Source organism: Pipistrellus kuhlii, unplaced genomic scaffold, assembly GCF_014108245.1.
Source record: "Pipistrellus kuhlii isolate mPipKuh1 unplaced genomic scaffold, mPipKuh1.p scaffold_m20_p_52, whole genome shotgun sequence".
NCBI lineage: Eukaryota > Metazoa > Chordata > Mammalia > Chiroptera > Vespertilionidae > Pipistrellus > Pipistrellus kuhlii.
In genome coordinates, this window is record NW_023425554.1 from 2,001,514 (window position 1) to 2,026,477 (window position 24,964).

At 51.3% G+C, this 24,964-nt stretch overlaps 1 protein-coding gene across 12 annotated transcripts in view; it reads left to right on the forward strand.

Moving 5' to 3' along the window:
• The window catches only part of MYO9B (myosin IXB), an 89,703-nt gene that overhangs the window by 4,663 nt on the left and 60,076 nt on the right, over positions 1 to 24,964 (forward strand). For 11 of the 12 annotated variants that reach the window (XM_036416014.2, XM_045573585.1, XM_036416015.2 and 8 more), the window contains exon 2: positions 9,352 to 10,246. In XM_036416014.2, the coding sequence (XP_036271907.1) occupies positions 9,407 to 10,246 (840 nt within the window). In that variant the 5' untranslated portion in view covers positions 9,352 to 9,406. Of the gene's footprint in view, positions 1 to 9,351; positions 10,247 to 24,964 lie in introns of those variants that run through there. The other variant, XM_045573587.1, reaches the window with a different exon arrangement.

Consider the following 24,964-nt stretch of genomic DNA (forward strand, 5'->3'; position numbering starts at 1 on the left):
TTGTTTTGTCTCACTCATTTAAGTAAACATTTTAGGGATGGTGGGCAGGTTGGTCACATGAACTTTGGCAGCTCCCTGTTAGGGAATTTTCCAGAACTCACACATGTCCTTCCTTACACGTGGGGTGACTGTAAAGAGGCAAGGACCCAGCTTGGGGAGGAGTGTATCTCAGACTCTGCAAGGGGCACATTTGGAGCCAGACCTGGGAGGCCGTGTGTGTGTGTGTGTGTGTGTGTGTGTGTGTGTCTGTCTCCACCAGGGGTCCAGCCAAGGTTTATAATCGGGACATACTGTGGTCTGTGTCCTGAGTATTGCCAAACTTGTGGCCAGCCTAAAGAATCACCTTTACTCTGCTGACATGACATGACATGACATGACATGACATGACAGTGCATGGATAGGCTGGGAAGGGAGCTGTTTGGTGGCTATGACCAAAGATGTTAATAACAGGTCAAAACCCTGGACCATCAGACACCCATGTGATGGAAGGTATCATTGGGTCTGAAAGTGGAACCAGATCTTTGTGTCAGAAGCTGGGCAGGTGTGTGCTTTGTAGCTGTGAGAAGGAGGCCTTGCTCATGTGAAGACCATGAGACTGGGGGTCACAGACAGATGGGAGGGGTGACTCTGGCCAGAGAGTACCCCATGCTGCCAGGGTGGGCAAAGTCAAGAATGGGAAAGAGGGATGGATGTGGAGGTCTTGTTAGGACAATGGGGCTATGGCTAAAGGGTTCAGGGTCTCTTTGTGATGGTGGGAATGTTCTAAAATGGAGCCCAAGGAGAGGTTATTGAAGAAACAAACAGGGGCTCTTGGTGGGAGGCAACAAGTGGCTTCTGTGAACTATCTCCTCTGCTAAAAGCTCAGAAACAACCAGTGTTAATTGAGCAGCTATTTAGTTCCAGGCATGAGATAAACCGCTCCATGGTGGTTGTTGCCCAAATCCCACATTGCAACTAGTGAGGAAGAGAGTGTCCCCAGACTTGCAACAGGGGGTCCATGGGCACATGTCCCAGGCTGGGGGGGAGAGCAGGTCCTGTGGATCTTAGAGCAGAGTAAGGCTTCCTCCTTCTCCAGGGCTGCCGAGCCGTGCTCCGAAGCAGGGCTTTCATGTGTTGTCACCGTAGCTCTGCCCACAGGAGGTTCTCAACGTGGCTTTCCACCTGAGCATGATGACAGGTGGACTGTGTGATTCTCCTCTGCCCATCCAGTCCCTCTTCCCTGGTGGCCTTCCACGTCTGTATGAGCCCACCAGTCACCTGTAAGAACCAGAGCCCAGCCTCCTACAGAGCCTCAAAGGTCTGTCGTCCCTGTCCCCCTGTAACCAGAACCCACCTGCGTCCAGGGCCTGGCTCGGCTACCATCAGTCTCCCCACACACTGCTGCTGGAGCCACCCAGTGGGGAATCCCTCCTCTCTCCCCTCCCCCATGGTAGTCCAGCTGTCACATGCTGGTTGGCTAACCCCTTCCTGTGTCACTCGTGCCCTGGTGCTCCCTGTGCCCAGCCAGCCGGGGCTCCCCATCAAACTTGCATGAAAATTTCAACTCCATCCCACATTCACCAGGCTACTGGGTAGGATCTGACCTCCTCAACCCCGGCCCCGCCCCCTCCAGCCTCATTCTGTCGGTCACACTGGTCCCCTTGTTCTGAGGCTGCCTCTGCCCTTGGAGCTCACCACCCTCCCTGGGCCGCCATCCCCAAGCGCTAGGCCTGTCCGTCACTGCACAGGCCTCAGCAACTGTCTATTCTAAGCACTTTCTGCTGCCTGTTCCAAAATAACCACCCTGGTCAGTTGTCTTCACCAAAGTACCTCTAATATCTGGGGCTGGATCATTCCCTGCGGTGGGGGTCGTACTGTGCCCTGTAGGTGCTGAGCAGTGTGCCTGGCCTTCACCCACCAGGTGCCAGTCGCACCATCCCTCCTCCCCTCTATGGGGAGGACCAAAAATGTCTCCCACCATCTCCTAGGCAGGTGTCTTCAAACTACGGCCCGCGGGCCACATGCGGCCCGCAGAGGAGTCTGATCCGGCCCGCCAGGTTTTTTGGGCAGTGAGCGCAGCTGAGGTGTTACAGTAGGAATTAGTAGTTCATATAGTCCGGCCCTCCAGCTCTCTGAGGGACCGTGATCTGGCCCCCACTTTAAAAAGTTTGAGGACCCCTGTTAGGGTGTCCCTGGGTGTGACACACATCGCATCTGGTTAGAAATGCCTCTGTTCCTGGATTGGTTTGTGGTCAGGGTTCCTGAAGGCCAGGACACCTTCGCATTCTCACTCTCTGGCTGGGAAGAGCGACTGGAGAAACCTTTGTTGGCAGCACAGGGTGAAGGATACAGCTGCCAACCCCTGGAGAAGGATGGGTCTTCAGGGGCAGGTGAATGGAATTGCTGGAGGAGGTGGCTGCCCTAGCACAAGCCTGGGGGAGGGGCTTTCTCCAGGGCTCAGACCGGTTGGGCCAGACTGGAAAGCCTGGGGGGAAGAAAGGGACACACTCAGGCATCAGTTATGAGAGGGTGTCTGTACTTGGAGTGTCCAGTACCCTCTGCACTGGGGACCTGGATTTGTGCCCCAGGGTTGCTGTAAGCTGGTACCCCAAACCAAGCAACTTAAACAATAGAAATTTATTCTCACGGCTTTAGAGGCCAGAAGTGCAAAATCAGGGTGTCAGCAGGGCCATGGCTCCCTCCAAAGCCACCCTGGGAGGTCCTTCCCTCTTCCAGCTTTGGGGTTCCAGGTGTTCCCATGGCTGTGGCCGCATCGCATCACCCCAATCTAAACCCTAAGGCACGTGTGTCAAACACAAGGCCCGAGGGCCAAATCCGTCCCGCCAGGCCTTGCAATGTGGCCCGCACCGCGCTGTCATCACTGCACTCCGCTGCGTTTCCATCACAATGACAGTTTATGACTGTTCAGTAAACCATTCGGCCCGCGATTTAGGCTGGATTTTAGATTTTGGCCCCTTCTCTGATTGAGTTCGACACCCCTACCCTAAGGTATCCTCCAGCTCTGAGCTGCCTTGACTGAGAAACACACTTGTTTTGTTGCTGTTTCTCGGCATCCATCTTCCCAATAACTTCACATGATCATTTCTTTTCTTTTAATATATATTTTTATTGATTTCAGAGAGGAAGGGGGAGAGAGAGATAGAAACATCAATGATGAGAATCATTGATTGGCTGCCTCCTGCACACTCCCTACTGGGGATCGAACCCACAACCCAGGCATGTACCCTTGACCGGTATCAAACCCGGGACCCTTCAGTCCACAGGCCGACGCTCTATCCACGGAGCCAAACCTGCTAGGGTGCCTGATCATTTCTAACTAAAAAATTCAAGGACACCCGCATGGAAATGTGGAAATGCTGTGTGTTCTAAGTGGTACCTCCTACATGATTCTACAGCCATGCCAGCCTCCTCCTTTTAGCTTGAGAATGATTTCATCCGATAAACATGTGGCTGCAAATTATGGCCTTATATAAACGAAGCTGCTCCACTCCACTTTCTGGAGGCCCCGTCCGCCTTATTTTCCAGTAAATTCCAGATTGTTCGCCAAACCTATAGGCAGAACCTTGCTTTTTCACGCATCAAGCCTTGGCCAGGCCTTGAGCTCATTCACATTTGCCCACTCACCCACCCCTGAGGCCAAATTTGTGGTTGCTTCCCCTTCTCCGTCTCCTTTCCCTAAGAGCATGAGAGAAAGGCCCTGAATTGAGGGTCACATCTTCTCAGAGTGCAGAAAGTATACTAGTGTGGCATTTAAAAAGCCTTCATTTTTCACAGTAGGGGTTATTTATTGTGGTAAAATGTGCATAACATAAAATTCACTACTAATAACGTTTAGTGCAGACACAGTGTTGTACAACCATAACCTCTAGTTCCAAGACATTTACATCACCCCTTAAGGAAACCCCATCCCCATTAGTCTGTCACTCCCATCTCCCCTCCCTCATCCCCTGACAACCTAGTCTGCTTTCAGTCTCTATGGATTTGCCTGATGGGGACTTTCATAGAAATGCGATCATATACCACGTGGCCTTTTGTGTCTGGCCTCTTTTACTCGGCATGTTTTCGAAGTTCATACTGCACATGTATCCATGCTTCATTCCTTTTTATGGCTGGTTAATATGTCACTGTGTGGCTAGACCACATTTTGCTTACCTTCATCCTTTGATGAGCATTTCATTTTCACCTTTTGGTCCTCTCATAGTTCTTCTCTGAGTCCTGGAGAGACAGATTCCATCCATGTGGGGGTATGTTTTGTTTCTGTTCACAGTGTATGCACTTCTATGAGTATTAGAGGACAGAACGGGCGTGTTTTTTTTTTGTTTGTTTTTTTAATATGTTTTATTGATTTTGTACAGTGAGGAAGGGAGAGAGGTAGAGAGTCAGAATCATCGATGAGAGAGAGTCATCAATCAGCTGCCTTTTGCACACCCCCTACTGGGGATATGCCCGCAACCAAGGTACATGCCCTTGACTGGAATCGAACCCGGGACCTTCCAGTCCCCAAGCCGACGCTCTATCCATTGAGCCAAACCGGCCTCGGCCAGAACGGGCGTTTTAACTTCGGGAGATGTGGTGAGACGGTTTGGATGAAGGACGGACACATGGGTTTTTAGGACCTGCTGTCCCTTACACGGGGCTGCAGCCTGCGATTGCCACTTGCAAAGCTGTGTCTCACCACCATCACCCTCCACCCCCGGGACCTGCCACCTCCAGTTCCTCAGCCCCAGACCTGCTTCCTTTCAGTCTGGGGATTCCTGAGGCACAGGTTTCATATCCACTTGTGACAAGGACCTTAGGCCGTAGCATGAGGGATTTCCAGGTCTCAGACTCTGTGAAAACTCAACGAGGAAGGCATGCTTGGAAGCCAAAGAAAACCCTTCCAACAGAGATGTCATTGTTTAATGACAATTAGTTAATAATGATTTATCCATGAATTGTCACGGCTCTGAAGCTGTGGTCATCAAAGCAGCATGGCACCACGCAGACATCAGCCCAGAGGGAGATCACGTGTGTCAAATAACGTACATGTGATATTTAACAAACAAGGGGGGCTCCTGGTCAGAGGAAGAAGGACTATTGAATAAAAAGCGTTAAAACAATCACTTCACTCTCTAGAGAAAATCATTTGAATCCCCATTTACCCTCCCACACTTTACGGGGTTGATTAATGTCCCCAAAACTCAGGTCCACCCAGAACCTCAGAACGTGGCCTTGATTGGAAATAAATTCTTTGCAGATGTAAAGGTCTCAAGATGAACTCATAGTGAATCCAATCATTGGTGTCTATATAAGAAGAAGCAAGGACACAGAGGTGCACCACGTGATGATGGAGAAAGATATGAGAATGAAGCACCTACAAGCCAAGGAACACCAAGTGTTGGTGGCAGCCACCAGAAGGTGGGAGAAAGGCCTGGGTGAATTCTCCCTCAGGGCCTCCATTAGGAGCCAGCCCCGCTGGACTTTTTCAGAACTGTGAGACAATCAGTTTGGTTGTTTAAGTCTCCTAGTTTGTAGTGCTTTGTTACAGCAGCCCTAGGAAATTCAGACACCTTTTGGAATAATTTCCAGATGGGTAAGGCTTAAATGCAAAGAATAAATCTGGGTCCTGGCTGGTGTTTCTCAGTGGTTAGAGCATTAACCTGCACATGGAAAGGTCTCCAGGTCGATTCCCAGTCAAGGGCACCTGCCTGGATAACAGGTTCAATCCTGTGTGGGAGGCAACCAGTGGATGTGTCTCTTTCACATAATTGTTTCTCAGTTTCTCTCCCTCATACTTCCTCTTTTTCCCTCCCTCCTCTGTCCCTTCCTCCGGCTCTCTAAAAATCAATGGGAAAAAGTATCATTGGGTAAAGATTAACAAAAGGAATAAATCTGAAAAGGAAGGGGAAGGTATAGTCCTATGTTAACCAGATTTGGGAAAGGAATGGGCAGTAGACATAAAAATAACAATAAACAACACATCTGACAGCCTGAAAAATGTAGCATTTGTCTCAAAAAACACCATATTCAAAAGTAAATTGATATGACTTAGTTTCATCAGACATGGCAAAGTTAATAGCCTTCCTATACACAGAGCTCCTCTAAAACAGTAAGCAAAGTATGCTTCAGTGGGGGGAAATGGGCAATAGACATGAACAACTTACAAAAATAGAAAAACAGCTGTTCGATAGACATAATTTTTTTTAAAAAATCCAGCTTGACAGTCAAAGTAATATGAGGAACAAGATGCTCTTTTGTGCCCAGGGAGGGTCTGATCAGGGGCGTGTTATAGGTAAAATGGTGCCACTTGTGGCATGAGGGATGCTGGGCCAGAAAGTGCGTCCTGAGATTTTGCACCGGGAACATTATTCCTGGGACCTGGCAGAGGGATTTGAATGACATGCCAAGCTGAGGTTAAGGATGGCACCACAAGGAAGCAGCGGGGTGGGGCAGACCTCCATCTGGGATTTGGGTGTGCAAAGCAGGGGGCAGGGTCTGGGGGTAGGTGAATGGTTGTCTGGCTCACTGGGGAAAGTTAGGCCTCCTGTGGGACAGGGGGCTCTGGGCAGCTTCTCCATGGTTGGGCTGGAGAGACCCTGCAAGGTCTGGCCTCGGAGCCTGGCCTCGGGCTGGGTTGGGAGTGGCCATGGTGTTCGTTCACCAGTGTGGAGACGGAAGAGTAGCTTTGCTGTATGGGGCCTACCGACCGGGGGGCTCTGAGGACCAGCCAGGGGATGCCCCAGGGGGCTTTGTGCTGGGACACCCACATCTAGACCAGTGCATCCAGGGGCTCCATGGGAAGACCTTCTGGCCAGCTGTTCTGGGGACATGGTGACAGCAGATGTGATGTGGTCGTTAAGAGGAGCAGAGAACTAACCTTTTGGATGTTCCAGGCAGGGCAGGTAAAGGTGGCTGTGGTGGGCTGGAGGTGGGGCAGGTGTCCTTGGACATGAGCACAGAACTGAGGAGGTGCAGGGCAGTCAATGTCTGGGGAACAGAGCCCAGGGGCAGGGCACGAGGGGTCCCTGCACTAGGGCAGGTATAGGTGATGATGATCTGGGAGAGGCCCCTGGCAGCAGGTGTGACTAGTGGGAGCTTGGTGGCATCTTCTGGGGGAAGGGGCAGTGGTTCCATGGTGTGGGTGGTGGCAGTGGACTGAGGGGCAGATGGGAATGGGGAAGGCTGGCTTCAGGCTGCGTGGAAGCAAGGAGGTGACCAGGCTCTACCCTGCGGTGGAGAAGGATTTATTAGTGTCTCTGGCTTTAAGGCAATGTGAGCTGTTTGCTGGAGGGTCCTCCCCCTAAAACCCCTGGGAAAGTGGGGAAAGGAGGCTGCTCTGGGAGGAGAGAAGGACCAGGTGAGGCCGGATTCAGCAGGTAAGGGCCACCAGACAGGTCTGGCAGAAGCATTTCCCAGGATGCAGACATGGCAGGCCTGGGTGGGCTCTGACACGGCTAGAGGCATAGCTGCAGCAGGGCAGTCAGGTGGACCCTTTGGTGGCAAGCGGCCTCAGCTGGTTTTGACCCCACCCCTTTCCCCCCCTCCCTGCAGCCCTGTCTATCAGCAGCTGCCTGGAGCAAGCCTTATCTGCTTCCTCCTGGCCTGGGGTGGGGCATGCATCAACTAGTTCTTTAATGCCCCCCCAACCCAGCCCCCCAATCTCCAGTCTCTGAGCACAGGGTCTCCTGCTACCCCCACCAAGGGCCCCAGAGCTGCAAATGTCTCCTATAGGCTTCTGTTCACAGCGGGGCTCCGAAAGCGCCTGGTGATCAGCTTTCCCTGGAGGATGTGGGTGGCCCTCGGCCCATCCAGGCCTTGACTGGACCCTCATCAGGGCAGGTGGTAAAGGTCACAGGGCAGGATCATGTCACTCGCCTCTGATGGCTCCTTGCTTAGGTTGGTGTCTGCTGGAGGGAGAAAGACTCTTCATGTGACGTCTCCACCACCTGCATTCAGGCAGCTTGAGTGTGAGACAGTCCGAAGCCCCCAGCCTGTGAGCTGGTTCACACTTCCGGAAATTGTGGTGCCTATCAGCCATGTCTCCAGAGTGCAAGTCACAGATGTGTCATCTCTGCCTAAAGCCCTGGCTCTGTGTGTGTGCATATGAAAGTGCTGTGCACACATGTCCATGTTTATTTGTGTGATGTCATATATGTGCATGTGAACATGCACGTGTGTAGTGTGTGTGAGTGCATGAAAGCGAGTATATTCATATGAGTGTGTTCATGCATGTGCGTCGTTGTGGTTTATACTCTCTCACATTTGTTTGCATATCAGTTTCTCTCACCGGGCTTTGAGCCAAGTTTGGTTCATCTTGTATCCTCAGTCATGCTTAGGTGGCACAGTGAGCACGCACCCGACACACATATATTTATGCCTCTCACATTCACTGTTGCCAACATTGGCTGCAGCTTATCTTTTTCTGCAATGTCTTCAGAAACAAATGCATTTTTTGCTTCTGTTGGAGTCATTATAGATTTACAGAAAAGTTGCAAAGGCCGTACTGAGAGTTCTGTCTTCTTTCCGCACCCTCTCCCCTATTGTGATCATCTTACATTATCAGGCACGTTAGTACAGTTAAGAAATGGACATTGATACACTGCTATTAACCCACCTCCTGACCTTATCAGATGTCCCCGATTCTTCCATTTGTGTTCTTATTCTAGTTGAGGACCCCATCCTGGAATCCCCATTGAATTTAATCATCACGTCTCCTCTGTCTTTCCTTGTTAATAATCTGGTGGTCTTGGGAGGACTGGCTGGACATCTGTCTGATGTTCTCCATGGAAGACTGGGGTTGTGGGTTCTAGAAGCATATACATTCTGAGCAGTTTTCTTGAGTGAGTTTTTGGGGGCTCTTCTTGACTTGGTCCTCCTCATTGGAATTGGGGGTACCCTGTTGTTTCAGAATCCCTGAGTTTCAAGGCAGGTTCTTGCTGTCGCAGTATGTTGTGGGGATGTAGCCCAGGCCTCTGGGACCAAGTCTTCATCTTGGAGAGCTGGCGGGGGAGATGTTGTCCAAGAGGAGAAGCCAGGAAGGACGTGGCCTGGCAAAGGCTCAGCTGAGACATGGCTATGATCATTGGGCTTGAAGGTTGATAGGCTGACCCTGAGTGAGGAGGGATGGGGGCTGAGATGGTGTAAACTCCAGGGGAAGGATTTTGGGGAGGAGGAAGTCTGTTGCTATCATCTGCAAGTCACAGAGATCACTTTTAAGGACAGACAGACAGGCTCTTACCACCGGTTGGTTTTTCGGGAGAGCTCTATCTGGCAGGGTATTCAGAATTCGGGTTTGGGGATGTTTGTCTAGGGTGGGAGTCAGTGTTTCCTACCACAACTACCGCTCTGACGGTGCTACCTCCTCCCTTTCAGCTCCAGAAGCGTGCCCTGAGCCTGGGAGGCATGCTGAAGCCAGGCGGCTGGCAAGATGAGTGTGAACGAGGCAGGCAGCTCCGGCTGCCAGAGGCCGGCAGCCTATCACCTGCATATCTACCCACAGCTGGCCACCAGCGAGAGTCAGGCCTCGTGCTGTGTGACGGCCACCAAGGACAGCACTACGTCGGACGTAATTCAGGACGCTATCACCAGCCTGCGGCTCGATGGGACCAAGCGCTACGTGCTGGTGGAGGTCAAGGAGACAGGCGGGGAGGAGTGGGTGCTGGACGCCAACGACTCGCCTGTACACCGCGTGTTGCTGTGGCCTCGACGGGCACAGGACGAGCACCCGCAGGAGGACGGTTACTACTTCCTGCTGCAAGAGCGTGACTCGGACGGGACCATCAAGTATGTACACATGCAGCTGATGGCCCAGGCCACAGCCGCCCGGCGCCTGGTGGAGCGCGGCCTCCTGCCCAGGCAGCAGGCGGACTTTGACGACCTGTGCAACCTCCCTGAGCTGACCGAGGCTAACCTCCTGAAGAACCTCAAGCACCGCTTCCTACAGCAGAAGATCTACACGTATGCAGGAAGCATCCTTGTCGCCGTCAACCCTTTCAAGTTCCTCCCCATCTACAACCCCAAGTACGTGAAGATGTACGAGAACCAGCAGCTGGGCAAGCTGGAGCCACACGTGTTCGCGCTGGCCGACGTGGCCTACTACGCCATGCTCCGGAAACGTGTCAACCAGTGCATCGTCATCTCGGGGGAGAGTGGCTCAGGCAAGACACAGACCACCAACTTCCTGATCCACTGCCTCACCGCCCTGAGTCAGAAGGGCTACGCCAGTGGTGTTGAGAGGACCATCCTGGGCGCCGGCCCCGTGCTAGAGGTGAGCAGGGCGGTCGTCAGAAGGGGCCTTAACATGGGGGTTTTATTATCGCGAGAAGTTGGTTTGTTATACTCACGGTTCCCTAGAAACAGGAGCTTTGCCAGAAACAGGGCCACACGAGGAGGCTCCAGGGCTGGTCAGGAACAGGCAGGAGTGAGGGGAAATCGTGGCCAAGGGCCCCTATTGTGATTTTCAAGGGGAGGGATGGGTGAGGCATGGTGAGCAGGTTTAGGATTGGCTGGTTTGAATCCTTTGCAGGCTCTTGGACATAGGGGCTGCCCGGGTTGTCTGGAATCTGGCCCTGGGATGATCAGGGCCGGTGGATAGTGGTCCTGAGTGTGAAAGCTTGATAGGAGACGTGGTAGGAGTGTGGGCTCTGACTGGGTGGGTTTGCATAAGGAAGATATGCTCACAGGCAAGTCCTTTGCCCTCTCTAGGCGTTGGCTAACCCGAGGAGGGGCAATCCCTCCAGGGTCAGGAGGGCCCCAGATATCAAAACATCAGAATCTAGAAGAAGAAGAAAACAGGCCCGATACACACTGTTGACGTCTGGGAGGCAGCAGTCTGTACTCCAGGGCCCAGAAATAAAAGGATGGCATGTCCACACCGAGCAGTCCATGATGGAGGGTTTCCAGTGGGGCTGTGGCGTGAAAGAATGCCATCAAGGCGTAGTGCAGGCCTGGGGGCTGAGGGACAGTGAGGCGAGGAGGGGGCCACCGGGCAGCGCTGTACAGTCTGTGCGGGAGGAAACCCTGTCCAGTATCCCATGGCCAAACCCCATGAAAGCCATCGATGTGTTGTTAGGGGTAAGCCCTCTGGACGCAGGGGCAGCAGGAATGACCACGCAGTTCCTCATTCTCGGGTCCTTAAGACAAGAGGCATCCACATTCCAGAACACGGCCCAACCGTCACACCGGAGAGGGCCGGGCATTGTGTGGCCCAGAGTTTGTGTGGCTCTGGGTTTGGCATCTAGGACTCTTTCTTTTAAAAAAAAAGATTTTATAATTATTAATTATATAAAAGTAATTTTAATCTTAAGGGTTTAATTTTATTCATTATAATGTAAGTTATTGTATTTCTCAAAGCAGTTTTAGGTTTATAGCAATATTGAGCAGATAGTACAAGAGATCCCTGAAGTCCACAGTTTACTTTAGGGTTCCCTCTGTGTTGTACAGTCTGTGGATCTGGACAGATGTACCGGGTTACATATCCACTGTTAAAGTATCGTACAGAGTAGTTCCCGGCTCTAATTCATCCCCATGTTCCGCTTCTTCATCCCTCTCCCACCAAACTCCTGGCAACTGCTGATCTTTCACTGTCTCCATCGTTTTGCCTTTTCCAGATTAGTTTCCTCCACTCAGCGTTATGCTTGTAAGATTCCTCCATGTGGCTTGCCAATTAACACCTCATTATCTGGATGTGCCATAACCTGTCCATCCAGACCCCCCTCTTTGGGGGTGCAGGAGTCTCGCCTACCTTGGAGCGTTGACCTCCAGCTTCTGCCATTCTCCTCCCCCCCCCCCCCCCCAAGCTGAGGGCCTAAAGCAGCTGCCTCGGGCTGCTGTGCAAATTCACTGAAATCACATCTAGACTGCGCCTGCTGAATACATCTCAGTTCCTCTTTTTCCCTGATGATCTCAGCAAGAAATTCATTGGGACTGGCTGTATGGCCTGGTCCTATGCCTACATGGGCAGGCTGTTGCTGTCTTCCATATATGTAATGGAAAGATTGTCATTTTTTGTGTAGATGTTTTAAAAACTACTGAATAACCTAGCAGCAGAATGGACACTTTTCTCTTTAATGCTGTGTACTCTGTATGCATTACCTCCTCTATTCTAAGCACTCGTTCATTCATTCTACAAATATTTCACACACATGTCTGCCATGTGCCAGGCACTGGTCTAGGCATGGGCTATGTAGTGGCAACAATGGACACAAAGGCCTGCCTGAGGAGAACCGTCGCCTCAGTGATGAGAAGGCAGGCAGAGAGCTAGGAGCCAGTAAGAAGCCAGCAGGCCCAAGGAAGGAGGATTGAGAGGGTAGGAGGTGAGAGGCGATGCTGAGCTGGACCTGGAGAGAGGCGGGGGCCCATACAATAGGAGGCCGGCCAGTGCAAAGGCTGAGAGACTGGACCATGCCCGGTGTGTTGGAAGAAAGGCCAGGGCCCGGCAGTGGGGACAGAGAGGTGACAGGCAAATCATTCATGGCCTTGTGGGCCGCAAGGAGGGCCCCATGTGACATGGGAGCTAAGGAGGATGTCCTAGGTTCAATTTTGCTCCATCCCAGCTCTGAAACTCAGCTGTGGTGAAGCCAATGGCCCCACCGTCCTCCCAACAAGTATCAGGAACTGTGACATGTGCTCTAGGCCAGTGCATTAGTTCCTGGCACCAATCAATCCTGACTGAAATGCTGCAGGCTGTCAGTGACGTTAGAAATGAAGAGCCGAAACCGGTTTGGCTCAGTGGTAGAGTGTCGGTCTGCGGACTGAAAGGTCCCAGGTTCGATTCCGGTCAGGGGCATGTACGTTGGTTGCGGGCACATCCCCGGTGGGGGGGGGGTGCAAGAGGCAGCTGGTCGATGTTTCTCTCTCATTGATGTTTCTAGCTCTCTATTTCTCTCCCTTCCTCTCTGTGAAAAATCAATAAAATATATTTAAAAAAAAAAAAAGAAAGAAAGAAAGAAAAAGAAATGAAGAGCATCAATGAGAGGGCAGACCCAGTGTTTACCAAGTGGAGCATTTTGTCAAGTGCTCCCTTCGTGGAACCAGGCAGGCAAGTGGGTGTGCCCATGCTTGGTGAGGATGCTGAGCCCTGAGGTATCAATGACATGGTGTGGAGGCAAGGTGAAGCCTTGGCATCAGGGTATAGTTTTCTCTTCTAGCTAAGGACCATCCAGGGCACCTGGATGAGGTTCCTGTGGCTGTCATAACCAAGTACCACAGACGGGGAGCTTCAAGCAACAGGGGTTTAAGGTTGTCCCTCTGTATCCACAGGGGACTGGTTCTAGGACCCAGGAGACACCGAAGTTCTCAGATGCTCAAGTTCCATCTATATAATGGCAATAATTGCAGATAGCACATATTTACACAGAGGCTACAGCCAGGTATGCCCGTGTACCACTTCATTCACATGGATTCAGCATAGTGCTCGCTACCTGGCAAATTCAGGTTTTGCTTTTGGGAAATTTTTGGAATTCTTTCCCCCTAATATTTTTGATCCTCCGTTGGTTGAATCTACAGGTGCAAGCCCCATAAATTGAGAGGGCCGACTCTATTTTCTCACTGCTCTGAAGGCCAGAAGTCTGAAATCCAGGTCTTAGCAGGACCACGCTCCTCCCAAGGGCCCTAGGGGAGGCCCCGTCCTTGTCTCTTCCAGCTTCTGGTGGCTCCAGGCACTCCTTGGCTTGTGGCTGCATCACCCCAGTCTCTCCCTCTGTCGGTGTCACACTGCCTTCTCTTCTTATAAAGACACCAGTCATTGGAGTTAGGGCCCACCCTAACACAGGATGACCTCATTCTAATTACATCAGCAACAACCCCATTTCCAAATAAGGCCATGTTTACAGGTTCTAGATCAGGACATGGACGTGACTTTTGGGGACATGTCCAGAACAGCCCCCACTGAGGGACAGCTGGCAGTGTCTGATGCCTTCTTCCCTGAGGGCCACCTCGGCTCAGCAGTCATCCTGGAGGCCCAGTGTCTCCCATCTGGCCTACTGGCTCCTCCCCCTGCAGTTGCCTCAAGGGATCTTGGCACATTCTTGGAGTGCTGTTAGTCACCCTCAGTGGCAGGCCTCTGTACCCTGTGAGTCAGATGCCTCTGACCTGGCTGCCTCCCTCGAGCCTCAGCAAGAGCCAGCAAAGCCAAGTTTCCCCAGCAGTTAGGATGTGCTGGTGGGCGGTGCTCTGCTAGAGGGCGGTGCCCACGCCAGCTTCCAAAACTGGCTTTAGCCAAATCCACATCAGGGCCATAAACATGCTTCCTGGGGCGACCTTTCGGAAAGGGAGAAGGTTATTTTAATTTAGAGCTGGGGTTCCCAGTTGAGGCACCGCTAGTGTCTGGAGCCAGGTCACTCTCTGTGGGGGACATCCTGAGCACTGCAGGGTGTGGAGCAGCAGCCCTGGCCTCCGCCCACCAAGTTCCAAAAGCAACCTCTCCGAAACCCAGTCGTGACAACCAAAAATGTACCCAGACATCACTAAGTGTCTCCTGGGGGGCAGAATCTTCCTTGGGTGAGAACAGCTGTCTGGAGTCACAGCTCGTGATCCCACGAGACCCAGTCACCGTTTCGTTCAGGTGCCAACCATTTTGTCCGTAAGTAAGTCCCAGCCATCCTGTGCTGATCCAACGGGCACTTTTTAATAACAGGAATAATTGGTTATTGGCCTTCGGACCCACTCGGGTGTCAAGCTTTGGGTGCCACCGTTTCTATCTGTCACCTCTCTGAGCCCTCAACACCGCTCTGCTTGTTTTAAAGATGAGAAAACAGAGCAGCAGAGAGGCACACTAGTATGCAAGTGCCTGGGGCTGCCATTATAAAGTACCACCAACTCAGGAGCTTAAGACAACAGGAGTCTGGAATCAAGGTGTGGGCAGGTTGGCTCCTTCTGGAGGCTCTGAGGAAGGACAGATCCAGGCCTCTCCCCCTGCTTCTGGGAGCTTCCTTTGACATTACTTGGCTGTGGCCTCATCACTGCAGTCTCCTCCTACATCTCCACATGCTTACTCCCCGTGTGTCTCTGTGTCTCTGCTCTCCGTTCTCTTATGAAGACACTGCCATTGGAGTTAGGGCCCACTCTGAATCCAGGATGATCTCATCCTTTGTGCAAATAAGGACCCATTCACAGGTTCCTGGGATGAGGATGTGGACATATTGGAGGCGGGAAGGGGGGCAGGACACAAGTCAACCTACTCTAGTCTGGTTCTCCTGGCCCACCCAGCAGGCAGCCATAGCTGGACCAGGGCTCGAAGCCAGCTGGAGCACGAGCCTGAGTTCATGGTATCTCCCTGCATCTCCGTGGAGGATTTCCTCCTCACCTTGGCCCAACGTCGGCACCGCTGTCAGGGTCTGGGACTTTTTACAGCTCTACAAAAGGAGAAGTTGAGTTGTTTTGAGGTTTGAGTGTCACCAGGCGCCACCCCCACCTCCCGGACGCGGGTTGCAGCCTCACTGTGCAATTCTGACCAGAAAACAGGAAAGGGGCACTGTGGAAAGCCGGTTCCAATCAGCTGATTCGTCGCCTGCTGCACTTAACTGCTACTGTCACAGTTTCACACGGTGTCACTTGACTGCAGCCTGCCCTCTGAGCCGCCCTCCCTCCCCAAGCACGACATGTATGTGGGACTTGCCTGAGCTCGGGAACACTGAAGGTGCAGATAGTAGACACACTAGGGCCTTGAGTAGTCCGGGGTCTTTCTCAGGGAGCCCCCCCCCCCCCCCCCCCCCCGCTCCCCCCAGATGCAGCAGCCCATAGCAGAATACTCCCAGGACATGTGCCTCCTTCCTTGGCCATAGACCTCAGCATCAAGGCTTGGCATGGAGGGCTTAAGGCCTGGGTTCTCTTTGTCTTTCCTGAACTGTAACAATGCCACTGACCTTCGCAAATGCACATAGGTTTTAATTTCGAAAGCAGAAATGAAATGAGGATCCTTGCTTGTCAGGCTGCTTTCCCAAGCGGCCAGAGGCTACTGTGTGCCAGGGTTCAGGGCCTTCGTGTAGCCGCTGTGCCCTGGCCCACACACAGAGAGGAAGCTGAGAAACAGTGATGCCCCGAGCTGCTCAGCATGCCCACAGGGGGCTCCTGCGGCTTGCTGCTGCCTCCAGCTGCCTGTGGGGCCCCAAAGGAATCTGTCCTAGGTCTGGCATCTGTGCCAACTTGGTCCTGAGCACCAACTCCTTCTTAGGGCCCCACAGACCCAGTATCACATGACCCCTCAGCCATCTTCCACCTTCCCAGCTGCTGTTCCCACTACTCTCTGTCAGAACCAGAGCACCAGCCTAGGCAGGTCACCCAGAACCACATGTCATCATCCACCTTGACCCATGTCCTTATGGCCACCAGACCATATCCTGATAAGCCAGTGTTGGGAGTGCACAGGCGAAGACACTCAGCCAGGATGACAGAGACCGAAGGTTCTGGAATGAGGAGGTGTGCCTCTGCAATTAGGGTTTTTATTTAAGAGCCTTTCTGAGATATAATCCATCCATTTCAAGTGGACAATTCAGTATTTTTTAGCACATTTATTATGTTGTTCAACAAGCACCTCTATCTAATTCCAAAACATTTGCATCACCCCGAAAAGGAAACCCCATTAGCAGCCACTCCCCATTTCCTCTCCCCCCAATCTCGTGACCACTGATCTGCTTCTTAGAGCTCTCAGACGTCATCCGCCACCCTTTGGGTCCGTGGTCAAGGCTCTGGCTGGCTGGGCCAGCCTAGAGGCGGGGTGGCTGGCTGGGAGATCAAGCAGTACCACATCAGGTCACCCATCAGTGTGGGAAGGAGATGGGATCCTAGGAAAATGGACAGTGTAGGGAGATGTGGTGGTGCAGGGATGGGAGAAGACAACGCCTTGTGTCCTGGAGCTGGGCTATTGAAAGCCCATAATGGAGATTGAGCCCCTGAATAGCTGCTGAGTGTGAAGAATAGAATCTCTGGCTGATTCTGTCCCCAGTGTGGCCTCCCTGGGATGTTGGGGGGCCTTGGGTTGACAGAGCAGCCCAAAGGAGATAGGTCCTAAGGCTGGAACCCTGGGGCAGGAGGGGGCAAGGGGCAGGCAAATGGCACAGAGAACGGGAGGTCAATAAGGCCTCATGTCGACTAAGGCCTCACAGACAGAAACACATAAGGACAAAGGCCATGACGCTTCCATGCCACCAACATCTGGGTACCGATGGAGCCTTCTCCTGGGTGGGGTGTCCTGTGCATTGTAGGGTATTGAGCAGCAGCCCTGGCCTCTTAACTCTCAGGGGCCAGTAGCACCTCCCTCCCCAGTGACAACCAAAAATGTCTCCAGACATCACTGTGTGTCTCTAGAGTGGTACATCACAGCAGTTGAGAATAAATTTCAAGGCCAACTTCATGCAAAGACTGATTTCAGTTGAACAGATGTTCTGTGTTCTATGCCTAAATAGTTTCAATTTCTTTCCCAGTATTATCTTGCTATTGTTACACATCAACCCACTGTATTAGTGCCATTCCTTCCTCTCATGGAGGTGGTCAAGCCAGGGAACGGCCCCTCCTGGTGTTCTCATTCACTTTCTGGAAGAGGTGATTGGCATTGTCACCCAGCCCCACCTCCAGGCCAGCCATAGCCAAGAGAATGGTCACTGCCCACCCACAACCGGAAACGTGCTGGTGTCTCTGCCACCCATTGCTGATGAAGCACGCTTCTGTGTAAGGGTTGGCTTTTCTATCCAAGTTTTGTCTCCCAGGAGAAATGAACTTCTTAAAATATTATTTTAAAAGTTGCCCATCGCCCGCTGGTGTGGCTCAGTGGATGAGCGCCAACCTGTGAACTAGGAGGTCACGGTTCACTTCCCAGTTAGGGCACATGCCCGGATTGTGGGCTTGATTCCCTTAGGGATATGCAGGAGGCAGCCAATCAGTGATTCTCTCTCATTGATGTTTCTGTCTCTCTCTCTCCCTCTCCCTGCCTCTCCGAAATCAATTTTAAAAAATATATTTTAAAATTTTTTTAAGCTGCTCATCAATGCCCCAAAATGCAGTGGCTGATTTGAGGACCCCTAGAACTGAAAAGTCACACCCCTTCGGGGTAAAGGGTTTCTTGCAGTCAAATGTAATGAAAGTACTTTTAGTGGTTTTTTTTTTTATATAGTTAGCACTGGTTTCTTTGCACTGGGATTTTATCACCCCTCCATTTGTTCTTTTGGGGTGACTTTCTAAACCTAATGCCAGGTGTTGGCTGTGGTTCAGCTGCTCTCCTGGAAGTGTCTCCCCAACAGGAAACCAACCAGGGCCGCTGTGTTGGCTTTTGCTGCAGGGGAGCATGCATGGTTATCCACTGCACTTATCTGAGGTTTAATTTCCTTTTGTGCATACCAGAAACTGACAAATTACAGCCCACGGGTTAAATCTGCTTGATTCTATAAATAAAGTTTTATTGGCATACAGACACACCCTCATTTACATATTGTCTGTCCTGTTTCAATAGTTTTATTGACCCACAGCTAGTTCCTGCTCATTTACATAATAGTCTCTGGCTGCTTTCAGGCCACAGAAGCAAAGCAGAGCAGTTGTGACAGACACCATAGCTAAAAGCAAAGCTGAACGTATTTACCACTTGGCCCTTTGCAGGAAAGGTTTACTGAGCCCTTATACTTATAGTACACACAGAACATTCTAGATCAGCGGTTGCCAACCTTTCGGACCTCACAGACAACCAGTGGTCCTACCACTGTCCTAGTCATTCCACAGTTAGTTTCTACAGTCATTCTTCTCACCTGCTGAACTCTACCTTCCTAAAGGTAAGGAAGAGATTCCCATCTTCATTCCAGATGACTTGTATCACCACGTCAAATCCTTCTGCAAACATCTACCACGACAGTCTGATTTTGTGCTTTATAATAAGAAATATTTGGGGGGTTTTCAGGGTCCTATTCCTGGCACAGAGCTCCCAAGCCCTTAGAATTTCCTAACTAAAGAGAGTGAGAAAGGGGTCTTCCGTTTTGCTATTGGTGACTTGGAAAGTACCTAAGGATGGGGGCCAGTTCTCAGGAGAACCAACCACGTGATTAGAGGGTTGGAATTTTCAGTCCCACCCCCTGACCTGCGGGAAGGACAGAGAGGCTAGAGATAGATTCAGTAGCCTACAGCCAACAATTTAAACAGTCCTGCCTATGTAATGGAACCTCCGTAAAAACCCAAAAGGAGGGAGGTCAGAGAGCTTCTGTCTTGGTGAACACTCAAGGGGCTAGGAGGGTGGCATGGAACTCCTTCCCCCTTCTCCATAGCTTGCCCTGTGCACCTCTTCCACCTGGCTCTTCCTGAGCTGTATCCTTTTATAATAAACTGGTGCTCTGGTAAGTAAACTGGTTTCCCAAGTCCTGTGACCTGCTTTAACAAATTAATAGAGTCCAAGGAGAGGGTCATGGGAACCTCGATTTATAGCCAGTTGGTCAAAAGCGCAGCTTACAACTTAGACATGTAACTGGCATCTGGAGGGGATGTGGGAGGCAGTCTTGTGGAACCGAGCCCTTACCTGTGAGGTTGACACTGACTAGGTAGGTAGTGTCAGGATTGGGTTGAGTTGTAGGACACCCGCTGGTGTCAGAGAACTGCTTGGAATTGGTGTCAGGATCATAGGGTCTTAGAGCAGTCTTGGGCAGACTGGAAAGGAGAACTGGGATGTAGAGGCCCACTGGCAGGGTGGTGGTCGCCTTTTGGCCCTACGTGGAACTCACTAGCTGTGTCCACAGACACAGAGTATTTTTACAACTCTGGCTGAGGGTGGCAGGGACTGTGTGGGCCTCCTCCCATCTTGCACACTCATGGAAGGCCCTCTGAGGGTTTCCAGCTGCACCCTGGGCCCTGAGGCCACCTGTGGGGCAACTTAATCTATCGGGCACAACGGGATGAGGACACCATGAGCTGCTAGGAGAGGCTGGGGCTGACAGGTCTGTGTGCTCAGAGTCAAGGCACCCTCCAAGAAAGCTGGCATTTCGGGTGTTGGACATAAGACCATGAGGATGTTCAGGAGCTCACAGCTGGGGGTGGGACTCGGGGGAGGAGGGGAATTATTCAGCCAGAGAAAGGAACACGAGGACAAGATTCTCCTGGCCCCCGGTGCACGTGGCAGCATTCCCATCCCCAGGGCCTAATACACACTAGTAGGCATGGGTATTTCAGTCTTACCACAAGGATGTCACAAAATGAAGAAAACCCAGCAGCTTTAGGAGCCACCTGAATTAGAAGTAGTGAACAGACAGGGTGACAGACTGCTGGGAGACCGCCTGGCTAAAAAGTGGGGTTGTACCGGAGAGGGAGGGAGTGTAGAAGGATGAGAGGGTATCCGTGGGGGAGTGCCTAGAGGACTGGGGTCGAGGGCCTCTGGGAGCACAGGGACAGGTGGCCACCCAAAAGACCACAGCGCTTCCTGCCTCTCCTGTGCCCTGCAGAGCTTTGAGGCTGCCTTTCTGTCCCGCTGCGCAAAAACACAGAGCCCTGCCACTCTGCAGTGATCTAAGGCTATTTTAGACGAAGGGGGAAGTTTTATTTTTGGGAATGCTGCATCTAAGAGTGAAATTATGGGGTATAATTTTAGGCACCCAGAAAGGCCTCCTTGGAATTTGCAGGAAGAGTTGATTAAAAGGTGAAGTTGATCGCTCAGGCCCAGAACATCCCTTCCACAGCCACTGCCCTTTCCAAATGTTCTGGATGCTTTGTTGCACCAAGGCTGGGCGGTTGGGTGGGGGTGTCTGTTCACCCATTGGCTGTATCTGCCTCACTGTTTGAGGCAGGAACGTGGCCGGGCATCGGAGCGACCACGGGCTCTGGGGGCCCATTTCTTTCTAGCTGTTATCCTGAATGAAATGGCTCGAGTGCTCTGTCCCCAGAGTCACTGGGGCTGCCCTCTGAAGTTTCTTCTGTGCCAGTCAGTCAGCTGCCCATCAAAACACTGGTTACCGAGGCCTCCAGAGGAGACCTGTCTTTGGGAAAGGCCGAGGGGCCAAGTCCGAGACTCACAGTCACCTGCCCAGCCCAGCGGCCCCACTTGCCAGTGGTCAGGTGGGGCGGGCTTCTGGGGAAAGACTAGATGTTATCATCACCCCTTTTTGGCAGACAGTCCCAGCAACCTTTGAGAATTTAGAGTCCCATTTAGCCCTTCCTTGCCACATGGGGATCTCCAGAGAAGCCACTTTTAACTGAATCAAAGGCTCAGTTCTCAGCCGGGGGTAATTCTACCCCTAAGGGACGTTTGGCAACATCTGGAGACTGGCATCTAGTGGGCAGAGGCCCGGGATGCTATTCAATATTCTATAGTACACAGGGCAGCCCCCTCCGCAAAGAATGACCCAGGCCCAGAATGCCAGCGGTGACAAGGTTGGGAAACTGGCTCTAGTTCAGGTGCCTTTAGGATGTAGAGTTAAAAATCTGGCTTAGGGACATGTAGATCCCATAACCTGGGCAGAGCTACTCAGTGAGATTGTGGGGAGGGAAGAGAGATGACAAGGACATACAGTCCCTGAGGGGAGGTCTCCAATCCTGCCAAAGTGCCTGGACTGGTCCTTTATCCTCAGCACGTGACCCTGCACCTCCCAGTGCAATTTACCACCTGCAGGACCTCAGGGCCAAGAGCTGCCCCCTGCCAGGAAGTGAGAGTAGGACCAGGCACCCAGCTCAGCTGTGTGACCTGTAGCACCCAGTATTCTGTGTGACCTGTAGCAAGTCAACCTCTCTGCTCTCCTGATCTCTCCTGCCTAGGGCTTTTGTGCATGTGCTATACCCTTAGTCTGGAATATTCTTGCCTTTGTCATCTAGCTAAGTCCCATCCCGAGGCCTGCTGGGAGAAATCTGGAATGTCCTGTGGCCTGCAGAGCTAGCACACAGTGTGGCTCCTGTCACCCTGTATGCTTATGCTCTGAGGGACCATTTGTTTCTTACAGCAAGCTTTTCTAGCTCAGCAGCCCCAGGCATCAGCTGAGTGAATGAGTGCTGAGATGAGGTCACAGTGACACCCAGGGAGAAGGGACACCTTGTGGAGATCCAGGGCAGTCCTCCTATATGTGGGTAGGCTTCCATGTCTGTTCCAGAGCTGCCCCAGAAAGAGAAAGGTAGACACTGGGGAGGGACTCTCCAAAGAAGCAAAGGATGGAAGTCAGAGAATTGGCCTTGGTCAGTTTGGCTCAGTGGATAGAGCCACAGCCCACAGCCTGAAGGGTTCCAAGTTCAATTCTGGTCAAGGGCATGTCCCTTGGTTGCAGGCTGGATCCCCAGCCCTGATCAGGGCGTGTGCAAGAGGCAGCTAGTCAAAGTGTCTCTCTCTCACACTGATGTTTTTCTCTGTGTCTCGCCCCTTCCCTTCCACTCTCTAAAAATCAATGGAAAAATATCCTCAGGTGAGAATTAACAAAACAAAACAAAAAGAAAGTCAGAAAATTGCATCCACCTGAAAAAGAGGTGGCCAGGGGCACTTTACCCCAACCATTGATTGGGATTATCACATGGCTTTGGATCCAGCAGCCTTCCTGGGCACCAGCCATGGCTCCCTAACCCGAGGAAGATGGAGAGACCCACAGGGCAAACAGGCCGTTGCTTCTCCTACTGCCCCTTTTCAAAGCAGATTGGCTACAGTGGAGATTACTCATTGAATGAAAGAAGCCAGAAGGTCTAGGATCCAATCTATATGAAATGTCCAGGAAAGGTAAATCAATAGAGACAGAAGGATGAGTGACAAAATTAGCTAGAGTGATTTGCAGTGGTCACTCTTTAAGTATATATCCTGGATTAAACATTTTAAGTTGAATCCCTTGTAGAGTAGCTTAGCCCAGGGATCTGCAAACTTTCTATTAAGAGCTATCAATACATAATCAGTATTTCTGGATTTTAGGGCCACTCCGCTCTCTATCCACTCACTCTGCATTGTAGAGCAAAAGCAGCCACAGACTGTATGTGGTGAATGGGTGGGGCTGTATGTTATAAAACTTCATTTGCAAAGCAGGCAGTGGGAAGAAATATCAGATAGACCCAAATTGACAGACATTCTACAAAATACCTGACTGTCCTCAAAACTTCCAAGGACTTGTCCTAGCAGTTGTGGCTCGGTGGATAGAGCGTCGGCCCGCAGACTGAAGGGTCCCAGGTTCAATACTGGTTCAGGGCATGTATCTCTGTTACAGGTTCCACTCCCCTCCCTTATTGGGGTATGTGCGGGAGGCAACCAATTGGTGTGTCTCTCTCACATAGATGTTTCTATCCCTTAGTCTCTCCCCTTCCCTTCCACTCTATCTAAAAATCAATGGAAAAATATTCTCAGTGACCCAGTAAGAATTAAAAACTAAATAAATATTTTAAAAATTAAAAAACTGTTAAGGTCTCAAAAGCAAGGACAATAGGAGAAAACTCAGGACATACAAATAAATAAAGTGTAGACTTAATTAATAATAACATATCATTCAGTAGTGGTGGTTTAGCCCTAGCCTACTTGGCTCAGTGGATAGAGCGTCAGCCTGCGGACTGAAGGAGCCCCAGGTTCAATTCCAGCCAAGGGCACATGCCTGGGTTGCAGGCTCGATCCCCAGAAGGAGGTATGCAGGAGGCAGCCAAACAATGATTCTCTCTCATCATTGATGTTTCTGTCTCTCTTTCCTTCTTCCTTCCTCTCTGAAATCAGTAAATATATTTTTAAAAATAAAATAAATAGTGGTTTATAAGTTGTGACAAATGCACCATTATCATGTTAACAACAGGAGAAGCTTAATGTAGGTTATATAGGAATTTGCTGTAATCTATTCTATTAGAAGAGAAATACGCAAATTGACCATACCTTCACAACGCCCACCAGCCAATCAGGAGTGAGTATGCAAATCAACCCAACAAAGCTGGTGGGTTAATTTGCATACATGGGCACCCAGTAGCCAGGGGCAGGACGCAGGTGTTTCACACCACCAGAGCTGCTCCAGGCCTCTGGGCAGCATGGGAAGGTGGAAAGGCGGCTCGAGGGAGAGCGAAGGCAGAAAGACAGCTCTGGGCCAGAGCAAAAGCTGTGCCAGCAACCAGGGTAAGGAAGGCCCATTCTGCACGAATCTTCATGCATCGGGCATCTAGTATACTTACAACTTCCCTGCAAATCTAAAACGTTTATTTATTTGTTTGTTTATTTTTAAAAGGCTTTAAGCCCGATTTGTTCAACAGGCTTGAGGACCCCCAGCTTAGACAAGCTCTCACTAACTCAGTGAGGTGTGTAAAGCAAACCTCAGGCAGGTAAGGTCATGGCAAACTGAACTTTAACCTCACACACCTCTGCCTCCTCCCGCTTCCCCATTTCAGTCACCAGCACCATCTCCAGCTGTCTTTGGTCTTTCCTCACTGTCGCCATATCCTGTTGCTTCTTCCTCTGAAATGTTTTCTATCGCTGGCTGGGTTCTGGCCACAAGGCCCCACTGATGTGTTCAGGTGATAGCATCCTGCAGCCGGGCTGGTGTCCAGAGCACCAGTTTCCTGCCTGGGCCCTCACTGGGAGGCAGTGCAGTCCCTTGCAGGGCTCAGCCTCTGAGCTGTTTCCTTACGTCTCTAATGAGCAGACAAGCCCTTGCTTCTCAGGGCGGGGAGGATGCAAAGCCAAGAGGCAAGCTCTCAACAGTGGTTTATTCTCCTGTGCCTATTTCTGCATCATCACGGGGACCTGGTTTCTCCTCCCTCAACCCTTCGCCTTACTGTGCTTGGCAGAACAAGGCCATCTCGCAACAGATGGGAATTAGACCTGCCTGGGATCGGGGTGCAAGCGGGAAGCAACTGATCTTGGGGAAGCCCTGGAATACGAAAGTTTCCCATCTCAGGGCTAAGCATTAGGAACGCAGTCTGATTAAACTAAGTATACCGGGTACAGAGCTCTTTGCTTGTCCAGCCTTTGACTATCTTGACCCCACTTCAGATATGCAAGAAAGAGGGAGAGGTATAAGTAGACATCCTTGTGCATTATTTCTCCCCGAAGAGACTTCACACCCATAATAAACCTTAGAGCAATAGTTTACACCCT